Consider the following 22,734-nt stretch of genomic DNA (forward strand, 5'->3'; position numbering starts at 1 on the left):
AATGGATTTGATTTATCAAGCACCTTTAGATTTTGTTTTTTCTAGGGCCTTAGCAGAAAACAGCAACGATTAGCTGTTTTAGTGAAGTAGAGAACTTTAAAAGGTCAAGAGAGAAACTAAAGAAATGGAGAACACAAATATAATTCCATTTTTTCTGAGACTACCAAAGACTGTAATAAAACAAAGTATGGATTAGATGAGTGGAAAATAAATTTGGATCCCAAAATACTGGGTTAGTGATGGCTGGAAAGTTTTGGATGGTGTCCTCCTTGGGTATCCTTTTTGTATCGCGTTCAAAAAGAAAAATCTACTTATCCTATTGGGTTTAAGGTATAAATATCAAAGATAGATGTAGAAATCTCTCAGATTAGATGCTGGTACAATCTTGCAGGTATATAATAATCTGCAGCACAGAGGTCTATTCTGTATCTGGCATCAAGTAATAGTACAGTATTTATTTAGGAAAAAATCAGTTAATAGCATTCAAAATGAATATTATTGGCTCTGTCATCCAACAAACATTCATACTCCATCCCATTCCTGTTGCCCATTGTTTCAAAGGTGGCATGGCTTAATGACATCTGAAACAATGAATTCACAGAGCAAATACATGTGTGAATGCTATAATATAAAGGTCGAAACAAAAAAAGATACTCTGTGTTTGATGAAATCATGCACAGAAGGCACAGGATTCAGAAACCATTTTGTTTCAACATGGTGAAATAATGATCGAGCTATATCTGCAGAAATAAAATAGCAACAACACTACTTCTGCAACTCCCTTTAACTTCTGCTACCAACAGTGGTTGTAAATAGGAAGAAGGTTTTCCAGAGACTCTATTGAAAGAAAAGAAAAAAAGGCACTGGAGCTCCAGGTTTACTGAAGAGTACCTCTAGAATGCTCTTGTAAGTAATGTATTTTTGTTACTTATGGTCCATGTTAATTGATAACACAATCACAAATAGTGATAATGAATTTTTGAATTGTTACCATTACGAGGACACGCAGTAATGGTTTTTGAGGACAGAATTTAGATTTTCTTATGATTCTAGATACTCATCTTCATTTATACTGAGGTAGCTAAGACTTTTTTTTTTTACTTCAGAGAATTTACTGTGGATTCACACCAGTGTAGCAGAGAATAGAATCTGGCCCATACATTTGCCATCTCTGTTTTAAATATGCAATAAAAAAGGTATTTAGAGTTAAGAGTATTGGGAAAAGAAAAGCCTTAGCTTACATTTTCAAGTATCCATAATTTTGGGTGCCCAGTTGTAAATGCATTGAGTCTGACTTTTTAGGAACTCTGACAATTTCATCAGTAGTTAGTAGGTAAACAGTGAGTGCTAGATACCTCTGAAAGTTAGGCATATAAAACTGTCATTCTTGAAAAACTTAAAAAACAACAAATGGTCTGGTAGCACTTCATGGACTAACAAAACATGTAGATGGTATCATGAGCTTTCGCGGGCACAGCCCACTTCTTCCGGTTATCTGAAGAAGTGGGCTGTGCCCACGAAAGCTCATAGTACCATCTACATATTTTGTTAGTCCATAAAGTGCTACCAGATTATTAGTTGTTTAAGTTTATCCTGTACAGACTAACTCAGCTACCCCCTAAAGATTCTTGAAAAGGTTGGCGGTAGAAAATAGAAATGAATTCAACATACAGCTATCAATTGCAATTAGTATTACTATTCTGAATTTCATTACTTGAAACCCCATTCATCTGATTATTCCTAAATATGGAGTCCTTTCATAACAGGGACTGTATTTAATTGTTTTTCTTTGCCATAGAACAGCAAGTGAAAGAGGTTTCCTCACCATCCAAATAAGACAACCGTGAGGGAGAAACTGGAAAACAAATTGTAAGTGTGCAAAGAAAACCTATTTGGGGGCATGTGAGTGAGGATGTTCTGGAATCGGAGAGTAGAGAATTCTTATGAATAATTATGTAATACTGGGTTCACAGGAATGGGTTCTTTATGGGCAGTAAAAAAAAACAGTGATGTTTACAATGTGACACAACTGCATAAACAGAAAAGTTTTTTCGATTTTTTAAAATATGTTCTCTCTCTCTTGCAGGAACAGGGGGATGAACAACTGTCTCCCTCATCTCACCAAACAAACAAACAAAAAATAACCCTTTTTTTTCTTGCCATTTCCCTTCTGTAATAGTTCATTATTCCATGTTTATTAACTTCTTTTAAAAAAATTAAAATAAATGTTTTTGCTATCTTGTGGTGGTTTGCTTTTTCTTTCCTTGGTATGAAAAGAGAGCACATGTCTCACGGAAAATGACTGTAAAAATAACTACTTTTTTTTGTCATATTTTTTTTCTTTTTTTCCCATGAGAGCCCAGTTTTCAAATGCTCTCTCTTAAACAGGATATTCAAATACCATTTTCTGTTCTCAGTCCTTAAAATCCCACCTGGTTTGCAGGATGGGAATTTTTTTTATTTTTATTTTCTGTTCTTGTTTTTGTTTTGCATACAGGATTTCAGTACACACTGACCATTCCTCTTACAAGGCAGGAAACTCCTTGTAAGGTAGGTTGAATTTTAAGACGTTGGGCACATTTTAAATGCCTCTGCTTACTTGTTTTTGGACCTACTGTTGAAGAGATGGTGTTTGAAAATTGGGCCTATAAGAATTTTAACACACCAAAAATAGCACTTGTTCATGTCTGCCTCTCTTAGAATTTTCTTATAAGGGTCTGATATGTTCCTAATATGCAAACATGATCTATATGCACTGCAGTGAAAACACTGAGTCACAACTGAACATATAAGCTTTCTGGGACAAATAACCAAGATTCTTCTTTCGTGTGAATAGATAAATGCCAAATGCTCTTGTGAATCATGTTTTGATATTTATAGGTATTAAGGTGATTGATTTATGTGTTTAATTGATCTATTGTTACCAGCAACCAGTTTTTATGTTCTAATAGCTTATTTTTAGATATTCTCTCTCTTTCTTGGTCTTCCATGTAAGGTATCCCAAACCACATAAAGTGTATTTCTCGCCAATTTTCTTAAAAGGAAACCTTTTTTTAAATGGTTTGTTTTTACTTTCATGCTGTTCAGAAATTGTAGCTTATTCAGAACGATGTTGTAAAAGCCCAGATTACTTTCTCCTTTTCATACCCACTGAAATTTTTTTTTTTCCCTGCATAATATTTGCACCAGGATAAATGTTTGAATCTGACATTGTAACTGGGTGGGATCCTGCAAGTGGTTGTTTTGAGTGGAGCCATGTATCCACATAGAGCATCTTGCAAACTGGTGGTCCAGATGGTTCTTGTTAATATATATGCCATTATGGCAAATTCTCCAGCATGGGAGCAACTGAAATTGTTATCTATGAACATTGGTCTAACTTTGAGTGGAAAACTGCAAATATTTTATTATTATTATTATTATTATATTTGGCACTGGTATCTTTTTTTAAAAGTAACTGTAAAGCCTCTAATTTCAATCTATTAAATGTTTTAAAACCACAGAATTACTTTTATTCTTCTATTTTAAAAGAAATTATTTGGCACATTTTGATTGCTCATATTGCTTTCTTATCACAAGAGAGAGTCCCAAGTTACAAATTTGGATCAGATTTTACCATTCAGGATGATGTTTCAGAACCAGGGTTTTGCACATTTCTGTGGTATCATGCAGTGCACTAAACAGCTTGCTTCAGTCTTCCTTGCTAAATTTTCTTCTTTTGAGATATATATATATATATATATTTTGTTCCACCCAATCCTACTTGTATGGGTAACTTAAGCCAACAGTTTCCAGCATGTCTACCTAAATATAGTCTTGTAAATCTAACTTCAGATACCTGCAAAGTGAGTGGCCTGAACTCTTTTTCAGAGGTGATGAATGTCTACAAGATATGCAACATGTCTGCAGGCTATCTGCTTAATTAATTTTAGGCATGCAAGTTTGTAAACGTTGGCCTAGACCAATGTTCCTGTAAGCGTTGCATTTGTGTATCCACTCCAGAGAGATGGAAATGCCACGCAGCTGATTAGCAGAATGTGCACATATGGGCTTTTCATTTCTATTGGTGGTGCAATTCACACGTGCCTCGGTGCACATAAAATAATTTATTCCACACATGGATGGAAAAGATTACAGGGAACATTGGCTTGAACCCACTGTACTTCACATACCTGATTTTTATTCACTTCTGATTTCAAATGAATCAATGAAATTTCTCCATAAAACAAAATAACTATATTTTCTAAAGTGCCACAGAACTGCTCATTGTTTTTAAAATTACAGACTAACACAGATACCCCTCTGAAACGCCATACAAAAGCTGTTCATTTTGGACAATACTTGCACACTGTTGAGAAACAGATTTTAAAAATACACATGCATCCCAATACCTGTATATAACTGAGTATATCTTTAATTCCGGTACACTCTAGCTACATCTAAATGTTCCACGGAGGGAGTAGATATGCCCATCACCATTTGACATAGATAAATAAGTGGTTTTTTGCAGATTCATGACAAGAAAACAGGAAGCATTCATTGTTTATGCTAGCGAAAACAGTGAAACTGAGATGAACTTTGCATCTTGCATGTAGATGAGGCAGTGAATCAAGACTGTGTGTTAAATACAGAAAGGGCTAAGTTTTCAAAAGTGTGAAAGTGCGGGGAGGAATAGATACACTGCATGACCATCATTTTTCAAAAGAAAAATGCAAAGTCTTTGAATGTGGTTGATTTTAGATGATAAAAAGTATCAGTGAAACCACATAAGTTTTGTGTAATTGATTGTGCCTGGCACAGTTTCTGTCTGTATCTATCTTAGGTATTTACAAGGCATCTATCACCTTAGTACCTAAACTGTTCGAAAAATGCACATGCAACAGGACGCATGATGCAGATACAGGCAAAAGCCCAGGTTCAGAACAGCAGTAGCAGGTCCCAGGAAGCGCCTCAACTGTATTAAAGCTGTTGTGGAGCTCCTGGCTACATTTGTTGTGCCCAAGGAACATCTCCACAGACCTGTCAGCAGGTTGACGCTGCCCCACACCTCAAGTCCAGCTCCATTTGTGGGGGAAACTAAAGATATTGGAAATGGCAATGATCCAGTAGCAGAGGTGAAAAAGAAATTGTGGGATATGAAAAGGAGGGATTCTTAAAGAGCAGCACACTTCAGGGGAGGGATCCACTGCCAGGCCAAGTGGTAGGTAAGGCACAGACAGGCTTAAGTCTCTCACATATACTCCAATGAACAAAAATTGAATAAATACGTCTGCTGTCCATAACCTCTGCCTGCTATCCAGTGCCCAGTGTAGCCTAGGCTCTGTTCTTGGCTTCTATGTTGGTCTGCTGTCACTACAGCAGGGGAGGCCTTACAGCTTTCTTCGGATTACAAATGACAAAATGCAACGGAAACCATCTCCAGCATCCTAAATACATTTACTGGCAAATTGGAAGGACTGTTACCATGCAAGTGTGACAACGACTTTCATAGTGCAATGATCCAGCACGACAAAGCAGTATACCAACACCATGACTTTATCCATGCTTCCAGAGACTTGGTGTACTCCTGCCTCCAGGCACTATTTAATAGATGTCCTGCCTGCAGCATTGAGAATATGTAGTTTATGTACAGGGCAAGGAGTAGAAGAACACAGGCAACAGAGAGATGACATATATGTCACTTTGACCATCCAAAGAAGTTACAAACATTGCATAAGGTCCAGAAAGTTTTCTTTCCAGAAAAGACTGATTGATTGCAACAGGTACATGCAAGTGTCAGTACTGTGATCACATAATCAGTCAGGCCTATTTTTTGCCAGAGAAACAGGGGACTCTCATACTGACTTGTTAGTTTCTATACATGGGCCATCTTTAAAAAACAGACAGGTGTGTTGATAAATGCAGTAGAATCAACAGGCTGAAGCAGAAGCTATCCTCCACAGATGTGAAAGTGCCTCACAGATGTGATTTTTGGAAAACAGGTACTTACTCTGTGACCAAACATTAAATTTAAAAGAGCAATGGGCCCCCAACTCCTTAGTCTCCCCCTCAGTCACCATGTGCATATTCCTCTGCTATTTTTCTACTGGACAAATTGGGCCATGGCTAAAGTCTCACTGTGTCAGAGCACGGTGAGATCAGGGACATGGAATGAGTCCACAATTTCTGAGACCATCAAAACTTGTTGCTTCACTCATTGAGGTATGTGTATGCAGCCAGAAAATAAAATGACTTTGTGAGAAATGTAAGCCTAGCATTCAACTATGCTGTCTTATGTACCATTATGAACAAATAGGCTACCAAGCTGGATTATGTGGTACAGGCATTGCTTGATTGAATGCAAATTATCATTGAGGTCACAGGGAGTCCGGGCAGTTCCTCTCCCTTCCCTTTGCCATTGTCATTGTAGTGGTGCCCACTATGGTTAAAACTTCTTTTAAAACGACATTTCTTTGTCAATTAAGAACAACACTGATTTACTATTTCATATTTTGTTAAATGTTTATGGTCTCTATTGTACCAATAACTTGGCATATTTACTGTTGCTCGTGAAGAGTCAGCCCATTGTCAGGAGGTAGGGTTGAGGTAGTTAGTTAGTTTAGTTCAGGTAACAGTGGACATTCTACACTAGGAAATTATTTTGAAGCACTGGGGAGTAATTACTTTGAATGACTCTGGGGAGTAGTTATTTCAAAATAGCAGCAGTGGAGCGTCCATGCTACTGCTATTTTGAAATAAGCATTATTTCTCATGGAAAACAGAAGTTATTATTTGGAAACAACTAGCCTGTTAATTTCAAATAACAGACTTGGCAGTGTGGACACGCCACTTCTAATTTTGAAATAACTCCCTAGTGTAGACCAGGGCAGTTGGTTTGGTTTTAATCCTGCTGTCACCATTTGTCAGGGCAGGGAGCCATTTGGTCAGCTGAACAGTACAATTTCTAAGCAAATCAGATTTTCCATTGCTGCTATGACTGTTGACACATCACTTCCCCAGTTCAGTATAGCAACTGGTGCCATTATATTAAGTTCCAGTCTGAATTTATCAGGCGATCTTTAGTCATCAAGGAAAGGATTTCTTGGGCAGAAACTGATACCATTCTTGACTCTGAGCTAAGGTTCCCATGATTGACCTGCGATCAATAAAAGTATGTGTAAAGCTATGCCTGTAATGCTCCCATGTTCCCATGCCAATATTTAATAAACATTATGGAAAACAGTTACTTGAGTTGATCAAACTCTTTTTATGAACAATATAAGTTATTAATTTAGTCCCTTTTTCATTAGTCGCCAGTTAGCAAACCTATCCTAGTATCTGTGAATGTATGCATTGTGCATAAGTATTTGCCAATAGGTTTAATAACTATCTATCAGCTTATTAGTCACAAAATATTTGCTTGGAATATTTGTCATTTTTGTGATTGGTCACCCATGCCAGATGATACCATTCTAGCTCCATGTCTTGGGGACAGAAAATATTTAAATAGGAGAATGACAATTTGTAAACTTTCATAATTCCATTTTTAGATAAATTACCACTTGTGCTAAAATTTGTGAAACCTTCCAGGGTTACGGATACTTTCATATAGAACAACAAAACTAATCTCTCCCCACCCCCCCCTTCCTCCAACCAATCAAACTAAACTAAGTGATGTTGACAAAAGCATTCACAAATTAGGACTGTTTTTTTTTATTTTCGTTTTTGCTCTTTATTATTTGAGTAAGTTCTATTATGTACCATTGTTAGGTGGGTTCTGTTCAAAGTGTTTGTCAGGAGAATGAAGTATTCAAATATGGGGAACTTTCTGATGCTATCAAAAGAATTATATATTTTGTATGACTGCTCGCACAACTGAGATATATATATTACCTTTATCTCTCTGATCCCATACAGATTAACTGGAATGCGTGTTTGCTTTGTGTGGTTAAGAAAAGAGGTCCCCTGTTTATGCATGTCTACCCTATAAGTTTTGAGAATTAATTTCATGGTCCTACACTGTAGATGATTAAAGATATTTGGAAATAAAGGTGTGGCTGTCTTAGGAAAAAAGAGTTGCAAAAGCAATGCATGTTACAGAGTAATAATGTCTAAGTCCCTTTCAAAATGTTTATGCAGTGGAACAGCCAATGACTGCATGACAACTTGTCCCTAATATTCATTTCCATAAGGAGCTCATACGTTTTTACAAATACAATCTCATCCTCACTTTCCATAAAACATGCAACTGGACAGTCCAATCAGACACAATGTGAATACTTTAAAGTGGTGACTTAAATTGACAAATAATATCCAGCATAAGAATGAACCAAAATTAAATAATTATCTGTAAGTTACCCTTTAGATAAATAAAATACCCAAGGCCCTCAATGAATGATGATGACCCTAATGATAACCTAGACAGATGGATTAATGTATAAATATACTCATTAAAGGATCTTTGGGGCTCTGAGGAAGGATCCTTAGGTCTCTACAAATCAAGAACAAATATATATATATATATATAAATAAAATCACCTATAAATTCCTTAACAAACAATAAATCTATTAACAAAAATGAATGAAATTTTAACCTGAGCTGAGAAGCACTCATCAGAGAGAAATACACAACTCTGGATGAAGTTCTTAAGAGCAGCATATGGTGTGCAAAATTTAGAGCAAAATTTAGTCAAAGTAAAACATTTTTCTAGACTGAGGTGCCAGGTCATGGATATGACATGGAATTAGCATTCCTCACATCCTAGCTCCAACAATACAGAACAAACAGTCAGTGATGATCAGGAGCTGCTGTTACTTAGATGTGACAGTCTTACACTGGAGTTTCCACATATTTCTTTGCCTGAAAGTGAAAAATACAGGCTCTTAGGGCTGAATTATTGAATTAGCTGAACAGACTCAGACAAATTGCTTATAATCAAATTGTCTCCCCAAAACATGATAGGCTCATTACTTGTTTGTCTCAAGCATGAAAAGGGTGAGGGTTCCAGCCACAAATGCAGTCAGAAATGGTGTTGAGCAGATCATACTGTAATGAGAGTGTGTGCAAAAAGTCTAGTCATTTTTAGCTGGTGGGAGTATATTTTTATATGTGGGTGGATTTAGAGTAAATACATTTGCAATGTCCTCTTGAATGGCATAATCAATCTCCCCTCCTTCCATATTACATTGTGCACAGGGAAGCGCTTGCACCCACATTTCCACCAACTGTCCTCAGGCAAGGGAAGACACAGCCAAGAGAGAACAAAATGAAGTTTATCTTACATGAGGGAAAAATCCGGGTTGGGGAGGAAAAAATCCTAGTGAGCAATGTCTTCAAATAGGATCTCGCATACTGTTTGGAGAAAGCCGTGAGGAAAATCATGCATGCAGAAAAGATAAGGCTCGGGAGGCCATTGCTCACAGGATAAATGCTGTTGGCAACCACAGTTGCTCTACAGCAATGATTGGCGGGGAGAGGGGGAGAACCCAAACACTAGGGGTGGTGGGCTGATGTGAAACGTCGGACAAAAGAGAAGATAGCCAGCAGTGCTTCAGAACAGCAAAGGGCTACCACACAGACCAGTGGTGGCGCACATCTGACACCACAGGAGACTCATTTGGACAATTGACCCTGAGCTCATCACAGGGATTTCTGACTGTGACACCACTGCAATTCATAGGTGAGCTTTTTGAGAGGTTCACTGACACTTCCTGTCACAATCACAATGAGGTGTATTGGTAGTTATGCCATGGGATGCAGCACAGTTGTGTGTGTTATGGGTGCAGGACAGCATGCACTTGTATAAAGTGGTTAGTAACTTCAACTGCCACATACCCAGTTCAGCCACTAGACTTTAGTCTGGCCTTCTATTTGCCCAAACACAAACACTGTGGTTTCCCAATTGGCTTCTTTCTATGTGTTGTCCAATGCATGTAGATTCCTCCATCTTCCTGGCCTCAGATACAGTGGTTGTTGCTCCTCTATTTGATTGCCAGATGTCACTGGGGAGCAAGATGGGGAGGTTCCTGGATGTTCGGGGCAACCCAGACGTCAGAGAGCGAGCTCACCCTCCACGCCTGAACAAGAACAGGAATCCTCAGAGCCTGCTTCCGATGAAGATTCACCAGCCAGAACAACAGAGAGTTGGCAGTGGCCATTGTCGTCGTCTGAAACGCACAGCAACGTTGGGGAAGATTTTGAAGGATTTCAAACACCAGAGCGGACTCCAGAGTGTACAATGGACATACCGTCTCCTGGGGATCAGTCACTCAGTAGGACTCCTCAGTTTGAAAGTGACTCTCCTGAGGAGGAGGGAAATGATGAAATGAATGAAGAGCACCATGGTGTTCAGCCTGTCACTAGGGATCAGGGTTGGAGAGGGCAGCCCCACCTAACAGAGGGGGAAAGGCTGTTGATGGAAACCAACAGTAGGATTGTGCAGCTGCTGGAAAATATCAAGAGGGAGCATGCACAGTCCATGGGTCTCATGTCACAGTCCATGGGCCGCATGGAGCTGCAGCTAGGCATTGTGGCTACATCCACAAGAGCCATCCATAACTACCTGTCTGAGATTTTAGCTTTCCTCAAACAGCCAAGGACGCAGGTCCTTGAAACGCGTATCTCCCAAAGAGCCACCCCCCATGTTGAGTTAACCAGTGCCTCAACGTGGACTGGTGAGGATGCAGTGGCAGCCTCCACTGTATATTTACCAGGGGATCAAGGAACAAGTGTCTCTCGAGAACCACCACAGGCCACTGTGCCGCGTCGCAGTGGCCGGCTGCAGAGAGCCATAACTGAGAGGGCCTCGTTGCCCATGCCTATACGCCAGGCAAAAGGGGGAGGGAAGAAAAAATAGTCACACTAATTATGGGATTTTTAGGGTTTTTTTTTTTTTTTAATGTGCCTGTCCTTTTAATTCTTAGCCATAAGGCCATGAGTGGCATAACTCAACCATTTATACATTTGGCTAAACATTGTATTCTGGCTGACTAGATTAGTCTAACATTTTGTAGTTTATATTTGCATTGTTAACAATGTGTGCTGCTGGTATTTAAAGAACATTTGCCTCCGTTCTTTCACTTTAGCCTCATGAGAGCATTTTTTTACACTGTGCCAGGCATTCATTGCTTTTCTTACAAATACAAGTCATTTCTTGAGGCAGCTGTTTGAGTTTTTTTTCTCCGTTATCCCCACCCCTTCTGAGCAAGCATTATGGACTTGGTGGTAAGTATACAGGTCTTGGCAATACTAGCCTCAGAAACTGTGTTCAATCAGTCTTTGCCTGGTGTTTCTGGCATGCTGGCCTGAGGTGTTGGGGTTAGCCTGTAAGTGCCTTTTTGGATCGTGATCATTCTTATCCTCTGTGGGTCTGACAAGGTCAATCTCTAGCCCTTCAGGTGGAGCTAATCCACAGCTCTTGGCTACGTTGGGTAATATGCAGTCTTGCCAGGATTATATTGTGGGGCCTGTACAATAATGTGCCACTTAGGCACCCGACTCTCATTTTCAGAGTTCCTTCTTTGATGCATCTGGTGGCTTGATGGGTGGGCAGCATAATAATTTTCCTCTGAGAGAGTCAGGGGATTTGGAACAGGAGTCATTAGCCATGTCTTTGTGGGATAAGTACCATTTTCTTCCACACACACAAAAAATGTATTATTTAGGGGAGACCATCCCTTATAATATCATAGATTTTAATTTAAACATAAACCTAGCAGCCAGACCTCCTGAGAATGTAAGTCATGAAATGCTGTTGGGCACTGTGCTACTACCTCTGTAATTAAAACTTCTGCATCACAAATGACCTTCTCACTGATAGAATGAACCTCCTTCTCATCCCCTTAAGCCATCAAATTACCTGAGGGGAGGGTGTTCTCAGCAGAACATAGGTGTGATCAGTAGCACACAGGACATACAGAAAATACACTTTGGAATAAAATTATTTTATGACTGTTTGGTGCTGCCTCTCTCGGGGAAATTTAATATAGTGGCTCTCAAAAATTGCTGCATGCATGCAGAGGCATCAGACTGGCTTATACTTGTGATATCCTTGTGGTCATCTGAAAGGTTCCAGTTTTCAGGATTCCCTTGAGCAGTGGTGTCTGTAATTATCACAGGTATAGCATGGCACCTATATCTGACTCGCCAGATACCCATGTAAGTTTTTATTAAAGTTCAGGACAGTCTGTCAAACTTGCTGAATTTCTCCTCTGACAAATGTCGGGCATTAATCTTTGGCCTAAAACCCCAGTTCTATGGATGCATTTGGGCTGTGCTCTGGCAACTGAGCCAATGGACACTCCTCTTCCCTTTCCCCTTCTTTGAAACTGAAGTTGGTCAAAATGCGAGCAGGAAACATTTTACGACTATACAAACCAGCCACAGACTGCTCCGCAAAACAGTTTGTTTGCTTGTGGCTGCACTTTGCTAAATGACTGAGTTAATGATGAAATACCCCTGGTGGGGCTTGCCCCCCTTGTGTAGGCATGTTGCAGGATACATTTTTTAGTTCAAAATATTTCTTCTATGACCAGCTGCATGCAGGCTCTCACCCTTTAAGAATTCCATTTGGGTCTACTTTCTTGGCCATGTCACCCACACACCACTCATGCCAGGTGTAAATTCTTGCACCTGCATTTCATTTGCGCCCCGCCCCATCTGTGCCTCTTCTAAACTTTGTTTTGTTAACATTGTTTATATAGGTAGCCTCATAAATAAATACATTTCCAATATCATCATGTGAGAGCTCCTCTTACTAGTGCAAGAATACATATTATAAAAATATGTACAAACATAAAAAATGAGGGGGGGAGGAGAAGTCCACTAGCAGACCTGACAAAAAGTTTCCGATGTGCCGCCTTTTGAAAATCCATAACTGGTGCAAACATGTTTTGCACACTACTACTGTGGATGTGACTAACCTATTTTAAGCGCACTGTGCTTTGAAAATTTTGCCCTAAATATCTACTTTTTATTTCTTTTGGATGAGTTTGTAATGGAATTATATAGAAGTCAACGAAAGGCTAGTTGACTCTTTACCTAGGTAACACATATCTAATAATATAATGAAAATGTATTTATTTACATAGTGCTGTCACTTTAAAAGTGTGGTGGAATGTGGGGGCCATATATTAAGAATCTGATGTATTCTACAGGACCCGCCATGTAGCTGCTACCATTTTGGGTTACTTTTACTCCACCCCATGTATACCCTAGCTGCTTTGGAAGCTTCAAAATTTTTCTGGTAGTTTTAAAATGCCATTCTACTGTTTTATATTTGTGCTCTGATCACAGACAGCAGTGCAAAAGAACAAGTTGGGCAGCATTAGCAACACTGCCTGTACTGCAGTTAAAACCACTGCTAGGTGCAAGATGCCCCTAAAAACTTTTTTTCTTTTTTTTTTCTTTATTTTTTTTTTTGCGCAAAACAACATAATCATATCAACTTCTCCATCCCTACTCCAACTTGCTTCAGCTGTTCTCAGCTAGGACTGGAAAGGAACCAAGTACAATTTGAATGGGAGCAGCTATAGGGTGAGAAGGACTGAGGAGCTGACAACATTAAAGCTATAAAATCACAAAGAATAAAGTTTCCCACAAGCTGATGTGGTAGTAATGTCAGATTTTTGTAGAAAATCTGTACAAACTGATATTATGGTCAGATCAAATACGAAGATCTGTCTTCCAGTATTGTCTTGCAAAATCAGTACAGTTGGAGGGTATGTATGTTTCATCCCCGAAATGAATATTTCCATGCTTTTCAAGTGTCTGTCATAGCCTCATCACTCTTTCCCTGTAGTTTTTATGTTGTCTGAATAGGTGTTATGATTGTGTCTGTTCAAAATAAAAAGGGAATCTGTTTTTATATGGTATATTTGTTGTTTACAGATTTTGGGTGATTAAGGGCTTCAGTCCCCCAAAACCCTTTTCTCTGGATCCCAATAACAAGCGTTTGGTCTTTTAAGATCATATAAAGGGCAAGAGAGATGTAATACGAAATTCTCATGCCCTTGTTGCGACACCTAAACTTCTGCAACCTAACCTTATTTTTTTCTGTGTAGTTCAAATGCTAAAGGCTAAATCCATCTAATTCTGATACCTTTTGTCCATCAGAAGGTTATAAGTATTTTCTTCTGAAAACTGCACAGTTTGCATTATTGTTAAGACCATATGGAATGTATTTTTTAAAAAATGTTTATTTGCCTGTGAAGGTTTTAAGCGTGTGGGTTTTTTTTCTCGCCTTCCCCTGGATGGTCTATTATGCAAAAAGAAATAAACAAAAAATGTAATACTAATTCCAGTGGAAAGCAGATGATAACACTTCTGAGTTAGCTAACCACCTACCATGTTCAACTTAATGATTCTAGCAGCTGTTCTTCTCCTGCTCTCACCGTCATCCAGTGCTCCAAAAGTCTCTTCTCCCAGAATAAGTCTTCCCAACCGGAGAAGGCTGAATGTAGTTCCTCCATTTCTGCCAGAGCCTCTGTTTAGGGAGAGACAAATCACGCTTCCTCTTCCTACTTCCTGTCCCTTCCCACAGTCTTAGTGTGGCTGCTTTCCCATGAGGGATCAAGCTCAAATCTGATACTTTGCATAGTGGTATCACCTCTAGACCACTGGACAGCTGTTTTTAAGTCAGTAATGACCTAAGGAACTAGTCTTTTTTTTCCTCTTTAAACAAAATTAATAAACCTTTTGAGATACAGATATACCATACTTAACTCCTGAAAAATAAGGTTTGGCTTGACTAATCCTTGGAAAATTTCATTTCTGGAAGCCTAAGACAAGAAGAGCAGCTAGGCTAAAGAATCACTTCTAATTGATTCTAGTGCATTACTTCTATGAATACTCATAGGTTGTGTGACTGGTGCCCTAGTGATTAGGAGAAATTAAATAGAAAAATGCCATCCTAACTTAGAATAACTTCCAGTCTGTGGGTTGTACATATAGTGCCAGTTTGCAGTTTGAGAGTTCACAGGAACAAAAGATAGGTTGAAAGGGGCAGTGAGGAAGACTCTTGGTTAGAACATAAGTTTGGATTCTAGTCCAAATTCAGCGACTAAATCACTCAGTGGCTTTAGGCAAGTAATTAAGACTATTCTGTGCCTCAGTTTTCCAGTATCTCGTAAAGGAGCTATAAGCCTTTGGTTGATAGCATAGTGCTTTGAAATCCTTGGATTTAAGGCATTATCTTAGTGTTTAAAAATAGTATTACTGCTGCATTTAGTTGGAAATCACAATTGAAGATAGTGATTCAGAACACGCCTGAATTTTAAGGGAACTCACAGATGGTTCCTGTCACTACATAGCATGCTGAATCAAAATCCCAGTTATGAACAACTGTTTGTTGGAAAAGTTCTGATCCAGACTGGAGCTTTACCTCTTGGGCCCATTTCTGACCATAAATAAATGATTGTTTTAACCAAAATTAATATAAAGCAAATTTTAAGTTTAACGAGAGAGAGAGAGAGAGAGAGAGACAGAGCATTTTCCAATAATGCCAAGTTATCTTGTCTAATAGACTGACATGATGAATAGATTAGAAAGTAATTACTGAAGAATAGACAAAAAGAGCACTTTTGAATTACTTGTTATTGTCCAAAATATCACTAAAATTCTGGTGACTAGGTACTGTCTGCTTATCGCTATGTGAAACAGTGCTCTATGGGTTCCTTATCTCTAAAGGTCTTCTTTCCGTTTCTATATAGATATTCTCCCTTCACATTTTGAAGGTTTGAAGAAGAGGATTGTTTTTCGAGTCACACTAAGTAAACATTAAATGCATGCAGGCTTAAAACTAAAGCATGCATGTTACGCAGCAGCAATAAATAAGTGCTCGGCTTGCACGACTTTTGATGCTCAAGCATTGCCTTGTTAAAATGCCAAAAAAAAAAGCCACCCTTTTTCTTTGCATTTTTTTGAAAAGTAAAACTCTTCCTTTGACCTTGCAATATTTAGATTTTTCAGTCTTAGGACAAATTATATTTATTTTAGTGAATACTTTTATGTTACAGATAAAGTGGATGAAATTGTACCAGTTTCCAAGCCATCCAGAATTGCAGACAATGTAACTATGGACTCAAGAGTGGCAACGATTAAACCGCGGCCTTCTAGTAGATGCTTTCCTTCAGCTACAGATATGAATGTGAGTGGTGGCTATTACATTCTTGCTTTCACTTACAAAGCTGTGGTTCTAGTTAGCGTTGCTTTAGTAAGCCAAGTCTTTTTATACACTCTACCTGACAAGCTATTATGTGTATACCAACAAGGGGGAGTTTATAAATGTATACTTATATTACTTATAATTATTCTTTATTACTATCTTAAGCTTGGCCATTGACAATATACCTAACATGAACCTTTGTCACGCTATTGGGTTTATTTACTCCCAACAACATTGTTTTCGTTTTGACTAGACAAGGTTGAATAATTTATAAGGGGGGGACACAGCAATAACACTATAAAAAAACCTAAAGACTGAAATTCTATATTTTGGAAAAATACAGACAGGTTGTATAATTCCTAGGTCAAGAAGAAACACCCATGCTAGCGAGGGTTCCCTGTAAGGTGCATGGCAGCGCTTCAAGAACTTCAGTCCTGCCCACGCCCTCAGCAAAAATGCACAGCCACAGCTGCTCCTGGGGGTGGGGGTCGCATGGTGTGTGGCTGCCCCACCCCAGGAGCAGCTGGGCAGCCACTACATGGCCCACGTGGCAGGAGCTGGAGCCTGGACCATGGTACTAAAAAGAGCACCCGGCATATGGGGCAGCCACCCACCATGCAGCCCGGCCCCTGGGAGCAGCTAGGGCCACGGATGTGTGGTGGCTGCTGGGGCTGGGATTGAGGTACTAAAAATAGCATCATGGCCCTGGCTCCAGTCCTGACACTCAGCAGGTGCAGGTGTCAGGACGGTAAAAGGTGAGGGAAGAGGCCAGGAGGAGAACTAAGAGGAAGATGGATGAGCAGAGGAAGGGGCTTGTGCTGAGCAGAGAGGAGGGAGCCAGGGCAGGAGAAGAAAGGGGAATGCACCAAGGGGGAGGGTGGAGGAGACACAAATGCCAGGGGCCAAGAGGAGACAGTGAGGGGAAAGGGCAGGAGGAGTGGGGGAGATGGGAAGGTGTTGGGAGGTGGAATTGGGGAGAGGATAGCATGATGCTTGGAGAGGAAAGGGGAAGGGCAATGGGGGCAAGAGGAAGGAAGTGGAGGGGGGAGGAGTGAGTGCTGACAGATGAGGGAGGAGCGGAAAGGAAGGGTGGGCATGAGGAAGGCGGGGAATGAAGCAAGTCACATGTGAGGGTGCAAAGGGGCATGAGGAGAACTGAGACAGAGGGTGGTGATGGGGTGGCACCAGAAAGGAAAAGGGCAAGGGGGGAAGGTGTTGGGAAGGCAGGGACAGTGAGGGAAGGACGAGGCACCAGGAGGGTGCAGGGGGTAAGGGAAGGTGCAGGTGCCAGGAGGTTGTGGGGGTGAAACAGAGGGAGAGGAGGGGATGGAAGAGACAGGAACCAGAGGAGGGAGGCAAGGGAGGTGGTGAGGTGTTAGGAGAGGGAATGGGGAGGGAAGCTAGAGGAGGATGAGGGAAGGGACAGTGTAGGGGTGAGAGAGGGTGGGGAGCAGGACCGGTCCCAGGAGGGCTGAGGGGAGTGAGAAGGGCAGGAGTCAGGGCAGCAGCGGAAGGTGAGGAGTGGAGGCAGCAGCAGTCACCCAGGAAGAAGAGGGGTAGGGGGGAAAATGAGACATTGATAGCAGAGGGGAAAAGGGAGAGGTTTGTGCACAAGACAAAACTCACTCTGCTCATGGATGGAAAATCTTAGAGGGAACACTGATGCTAACTCTGATTGAGTTAATGCCCTAAAAATACTTGGGGCAGCTAGTGCAGCTCATGCTGCTGTGGCTACACTCAATTTTTAGTGCACTAGGTTGATCAAAGCTAGCATGGTATATCCCCTATATCTGGGAATTACACTTCTAGTTCCAGATGTGACACCCTCAGATTTGAGTTTGCTTCCACTGAATGTACGATCTAATATGACGGAAAAAAATAAATGTTTTCCTTAAGGTCTAGCTGTATTTATTTCCTACTGAAAAAGCACTGATCCTTTTTCGTACACTTCACTTCTCAGTTGCAGAGGAAGAAATCCCAGAGTGTTCTGAATTATATCAGCATTATTGTAGAAAATAAATAGACTTGTGTTGTCTATAAGTAGGAAGGATGAGGCACATACGCCAGACACTTAGGCTTAGATCCTCAAGGAGTTAGGTGCTGAAATATTTTTGACAGTGTGAGCCCTCATATCCCCCTTCCAATGTTCTGCATCTATAAAACCAGAGTAAAAGTTTTTCCATACCTCAAAATAGCGTTATGAGGGTACAATCCACAAATCTTTGAGACACTTGAAGGACAATTTGTACATTGTTAGACAGATCAGGGGATGCAAAGTGAGGATAAGCAGCAATGTCTTCTAGTGAGTTGCTGACCAAAATTTTTTTGGAAAGGCACTCAACTACCATGCTAACATAGCCCAGCTCCTGATCCCTAAAAATCATACAGCCCCTTATTCCTTTCTCCTCAAAGGCTTGGGGATCCACAAATGATCCTCAAAATCTCTCCAGAACCACCTTACAGGAGTCAAGTTAAAGCAGATAAAGCGGAAGCAACACTGCAGTTGTTCTCTACAGCAGAGAGGAAGGTGCCAACTTGTGTGTCTTAAGTAGGGTGGTTCATCTGGTGAACTCTGCTCCATAAAGAGACTGAGTCCTAAGGCTCCACTGTGCCGGGAAGGGCTGGCTGGACCCACCCCACTTCTCTACCTTCAGCTGATGGCAGCTCAAGCCCTGAGAGAGCCAGTGGTGGTTGCCTGGCTGCTCCTGGGACGGGCCTTCCCTTCACTTGGGCTATGTCTATACTGAGCTGGTTTTGCGCAAGAAATATGCGAATGAGGCTAAGCGTGGAATATTGCCGAGTCTCCTGAAAAAATGCGGAAGAACGGCTCTTTCACAAGAGGGGTTTTTGCGCAAGAAGGAGCCATGTAGATGGCTCCTTTTTGCACAAAAGCCTCTTGCGCAAAAAGCAACCGCTCATTAATTATGCAAATGGGGCTCAGCAATATTCCACACTTAACCTCATTTGCATATTTCTTGCGCAAAACTAGCGCAGTGTAGACATAGCCCTGGAGACAGGAGTCAGCTGGGACTTGAGACCCTCTTCAATGTGCACCTCTCCTGCCAGGAATAAAATGTAGTGTATCTTTACAGTCTGTCTGGCCCTAGATTCCCTGTCATTACAATTTTGCAAAACTATAGTTCTATTAATTTTGCATCTGGCCACAAGGTGAATATACCAAGTGCCAAGAACCCCGGCCCACTGAAAGCGTAGGGAAGAATAAGGAGCTTTATCTCTTGAAGATCAGGGGTGGCTTTAGGAGTGGGCTAAATACCAGTGCGGAAGACTAGTGATTATTCCACATTCTGAGCTGTGCCCATCATCTGTTTTACAAGGGAGTAATTTCTCCTGTCCTGCATATATTTCATATTGAATAGAAAATAAGCTATGTTTGGCTTTCAGGCTCAGCTTCATCAGTTTGATAATACCCACCTGATGTATTTTTACTTTTAACTGTCCCACTTCCTGCTCCATTTTAATTGTCAATTTATTGTATAATTATAGCTAAAAATCCTACTCTCTTTTTCTGGCCCTTTCTGCTCTGCTGTACTTGCCCAACCCATCCTGTTCCTGTCCCTGTTCCGCCTCTGAAGTCCCTTAGCTCCTCTCCTCATTATGGCTCCTGTAACACCATTTCCTCCTTCTCAACACTGCCTGGGTGCCAGCAGGGGGAGCATTAACACTGAAAAACAGTATTCCTGCTCTCAGGTTCCATATCAGATGCCATAATAGGCCTTGAGCAGCAGGAAGAAGCAATTGCAAGGAAAGTCCTACTTAGCAACGGCGGATTTGGGGCACTGCAGCTTTGAAATGCCGTGTGCAGCCTGGGGACTCCCAGCTGGTCCCGGGTTGCATGCGTTGTATCAAAGCAGCAGCACTATGTGGAGCCCGTGGTCTGGCCCCAGACACCACACAGCATCGCTGCTTTGAAGTACCCCCGCGTCATCCCCTCCCTTGCTGCCTCTTTCTGATAGAGACAGCAAGGGGGGGGAGGGGCAACTAGCTTGCTTATCAGATAGTTAACTAGTCATTCCCATCTCTATAACAAGCTCTAACAAATGTCTAATGAGCATCTGCAAACTACAGTTTTTGGAGAACTTGGCCAAATTTGTGTGGATTTTCAGAGACTATGGAGACCCTGGAGCCTTCCTATGTATATAGTTGTACATTTTTTAAAAACATGGGCAAAACAATGTATTTTCCCCTAATATTGTTCTTGAAAATAACTGAACCATAGTAGCTGAAACTTTCTTAAAATAATTTTTAGACCAAATCAGACAGCTTCATCCCAAATGGTTAAAGTTGGCAGTTATAAGCAACCAGAAACAAGTAGCCACATTGGCAGAACTCTCATCTCAGCCTATAATGAATCCCCAATAGGCATCCAGGTCCAAAATAAAGCCTAGATAGGAAACGAATTCTGCCTATTTGATCTTGAAATATTTGTGATTCAATGATGAGACCCCTTGAAGAAGACATCTGTGTTATATTTTCAGAAAAAACAAAGTATTTCTGAAGTGCTGAGATCCTATTCCATTCAGTCGTTCCTGGTGATCATTGTAAGCCATGCTATCAAACCGTAATTTCCCAGTCTAAACTCTTAAACTTCATAAAATCAAAATATAAGTGTAAGACCGAATTCTGACTCAGAAATAATTCCATTTGGCATCAGTGAGGCTACTCATGTGAGTAATATGAGCAGATTTAGAACTCAGAGTATTAACACACTACATCTAGAAAACCGAAGGTCTCTCTCCCATGGCAAAATATTGGAACACCGACGCAGGTACAGGGTGACTTGAACAGCAGTACGGTTTGTGGCAATGTCTTTGGGAGGGGAATAAACAGAAATGTGATTGCATGTGATCCCTTCAAATTTACTCTTTTGTACATAATATTTTTGTTTTGTTTTGTAGTCTATGTATGATAGACAGGGTATTGCTGTGATGCCACCTACTGTACCTGGGACTCCTCAAGGTCCTTTTCTAGGTATACCTCGGGGTACAATGAGAAGACAAAAATCTATAGGTAAAATTTTCTCATGTAAATTCTACATGTGCATTAATTTGGCACTTTTTATTAACTTGTGTTCGTGCTTAAAACATGCTGATTTCATTTTTCTTCAACTTGAGTCAGTAATTAGTTCTGATCCAAATCTCAAGAACCAAATCAGTTTGCATGAAAACTAGTACAAATTCCATGTTTTGCTTTGTTCACTTTAGGCAAGTGTTATGGAGTAATAATGAATTTGGAAAGTGTCCTTTAAGTTTGAAAGTGAAAAGAAAACTAATGAGGAAGAGCTGTTCTGGTAAATCATTATAGCTAAGAGTTGTTTAGATGTTTTTATTGACATGAAAATGCCATCATATACTATGCAAGCTGTAGTATGCACTCAACTGGCCAAATGGATAAAAATAAGCTCACTTTTTATTCAAAACTATCCTTTTTCTCCACTGAGGGTACATCTACACAGCAGCGTTATTTCAGAATACCTAGTGTTATTCTGAAATAACAAAGAGCACGTCTACACTGCAAGTCATTATTTCGAAATAATGGCGAGCTGGAGGACTTCTTACTCTGTCTCCTGTAACCCTCATTTCACAAGGAGTATGAGAAGTCAAAGGAAGTGTGTTCTTTCTTCGAATTCCTGCAGTGTAGACAGTGCCAAAGCCAAAATAAGCTATTTTGACTTAAGCAATTCAATTGAAGTAGCTCAAGTTGTATAGCTTAATTTGACTTTTGCCCTGCTGTGTAGACATGCCCTAAGGAAAAAAACTTTTCATGTTTGGTATATTTTCTGTTAGAACTGATCCACTGTACTCAATGTATTTCTGAACTAATTATAAGTAGTGTGCTTGTGTTAAAGCTATTCGACAAAATACCCACAATATTTTCAAATGTTGTTTTATGGCATACCTATCATTTTGAGCAAATTCAGAAAATACTTTTATTACATAGAGCAATGATTCTGAACCTGTGGACCATTTGCGATTTAGTAACTGCACAATTGTCACTCATATGACACCCTTAAGGCCATATAGGTAGTATGTACATAACAAAGAGGTGCATATGCAACCGACAATGGTAATAGGTTGAGAACCTCTGAGATAGAGGGTAACATTCTCTAAAACATCTAAGGGACTTAAGAGGTCCTAAGTGCCTAAAACTCTTTTGAAAACTGCTAAGTCACTTAATTGCATTTGAAAAATGTTATAAAAACAAACATTTTAAGTTTGTATGTAATATCATTCTATATAATCCTTTTACTAAAACAATACAGGCAAAATTCCCAGAAATGCTTTACTATTGTACTTGCTGTGTAAGCATACCATTAATTTGTGTGTTTTAGATTGCTTAAGCAGATATGCATGGTTTCTCTGTATAAGAATTCCTTCCCTCCTTGCTATATTTCAGAGAAAATTCCCTTCTATGCAATTATCTCTCATTCACACAGAATCTTTAATGTTCCTTTGAATAGTTTGTCTTTTTTCATACTTTCACATTCTTTTGAAGAGAAATATATTGTCCCTGAGGGTACATAAAGCAAAAACATTTGCCTATGATCAGTTTAGTTTTGTTGCTGTGTCACTCC

The 22,734-nt window shown here is 40.1% G+C and overlaps 1 protein-coding gene across 10 annotated transcripts in view; it reads left to right on the forward strand.

Annotated features, from left to right (window-relative positions):
- SHANK2 (SH3 and multiple ankyrin repeat domains 2) overlaps window positions 1–22,734 on the forward strand; it is a 688,250-nt gene that overhangs the window by 641,584 nt on the left and 23,932 nt on the right. For 9 of the 10 annotated variants that reach the window (XM_075927688.2, XM_075927690.2, XM_075927695.2 and 6 more), the window contains 2 exons: window positions 15,994–16,124; window positions 21,059–21,170. In XM_075927688.2, the coding sequence (XP_075783803.2) occupies window positions 15,994–16,124; window positions 21,059–21,170 (243 nt within the window). Of the gene's footprint in view, window positions 1–9,975; window positions 10,963–15,993; window positions 16,125–21,058; window positions 21,171–22,734 lie in introns of those variants that run through there. The other variant, XM_089778580.1, reaches the window with a different exon arrangement.

This window comes from Pelodiscus sinensis, chromosome 5 (genome assembly GCF_052426305.1).
Source record: "Pelodiscus sinensis isolate ZL-2025 chromosome 5, ASM5242630v1, whole genome shotgun sequence".
Classification (NCBI taxonomy): domain Eukaryota; kingdom Metazoa; phylum Chordata; order Testudines; family Trionychidae; genus Pelodiscus; species Pelodiscus sinensis.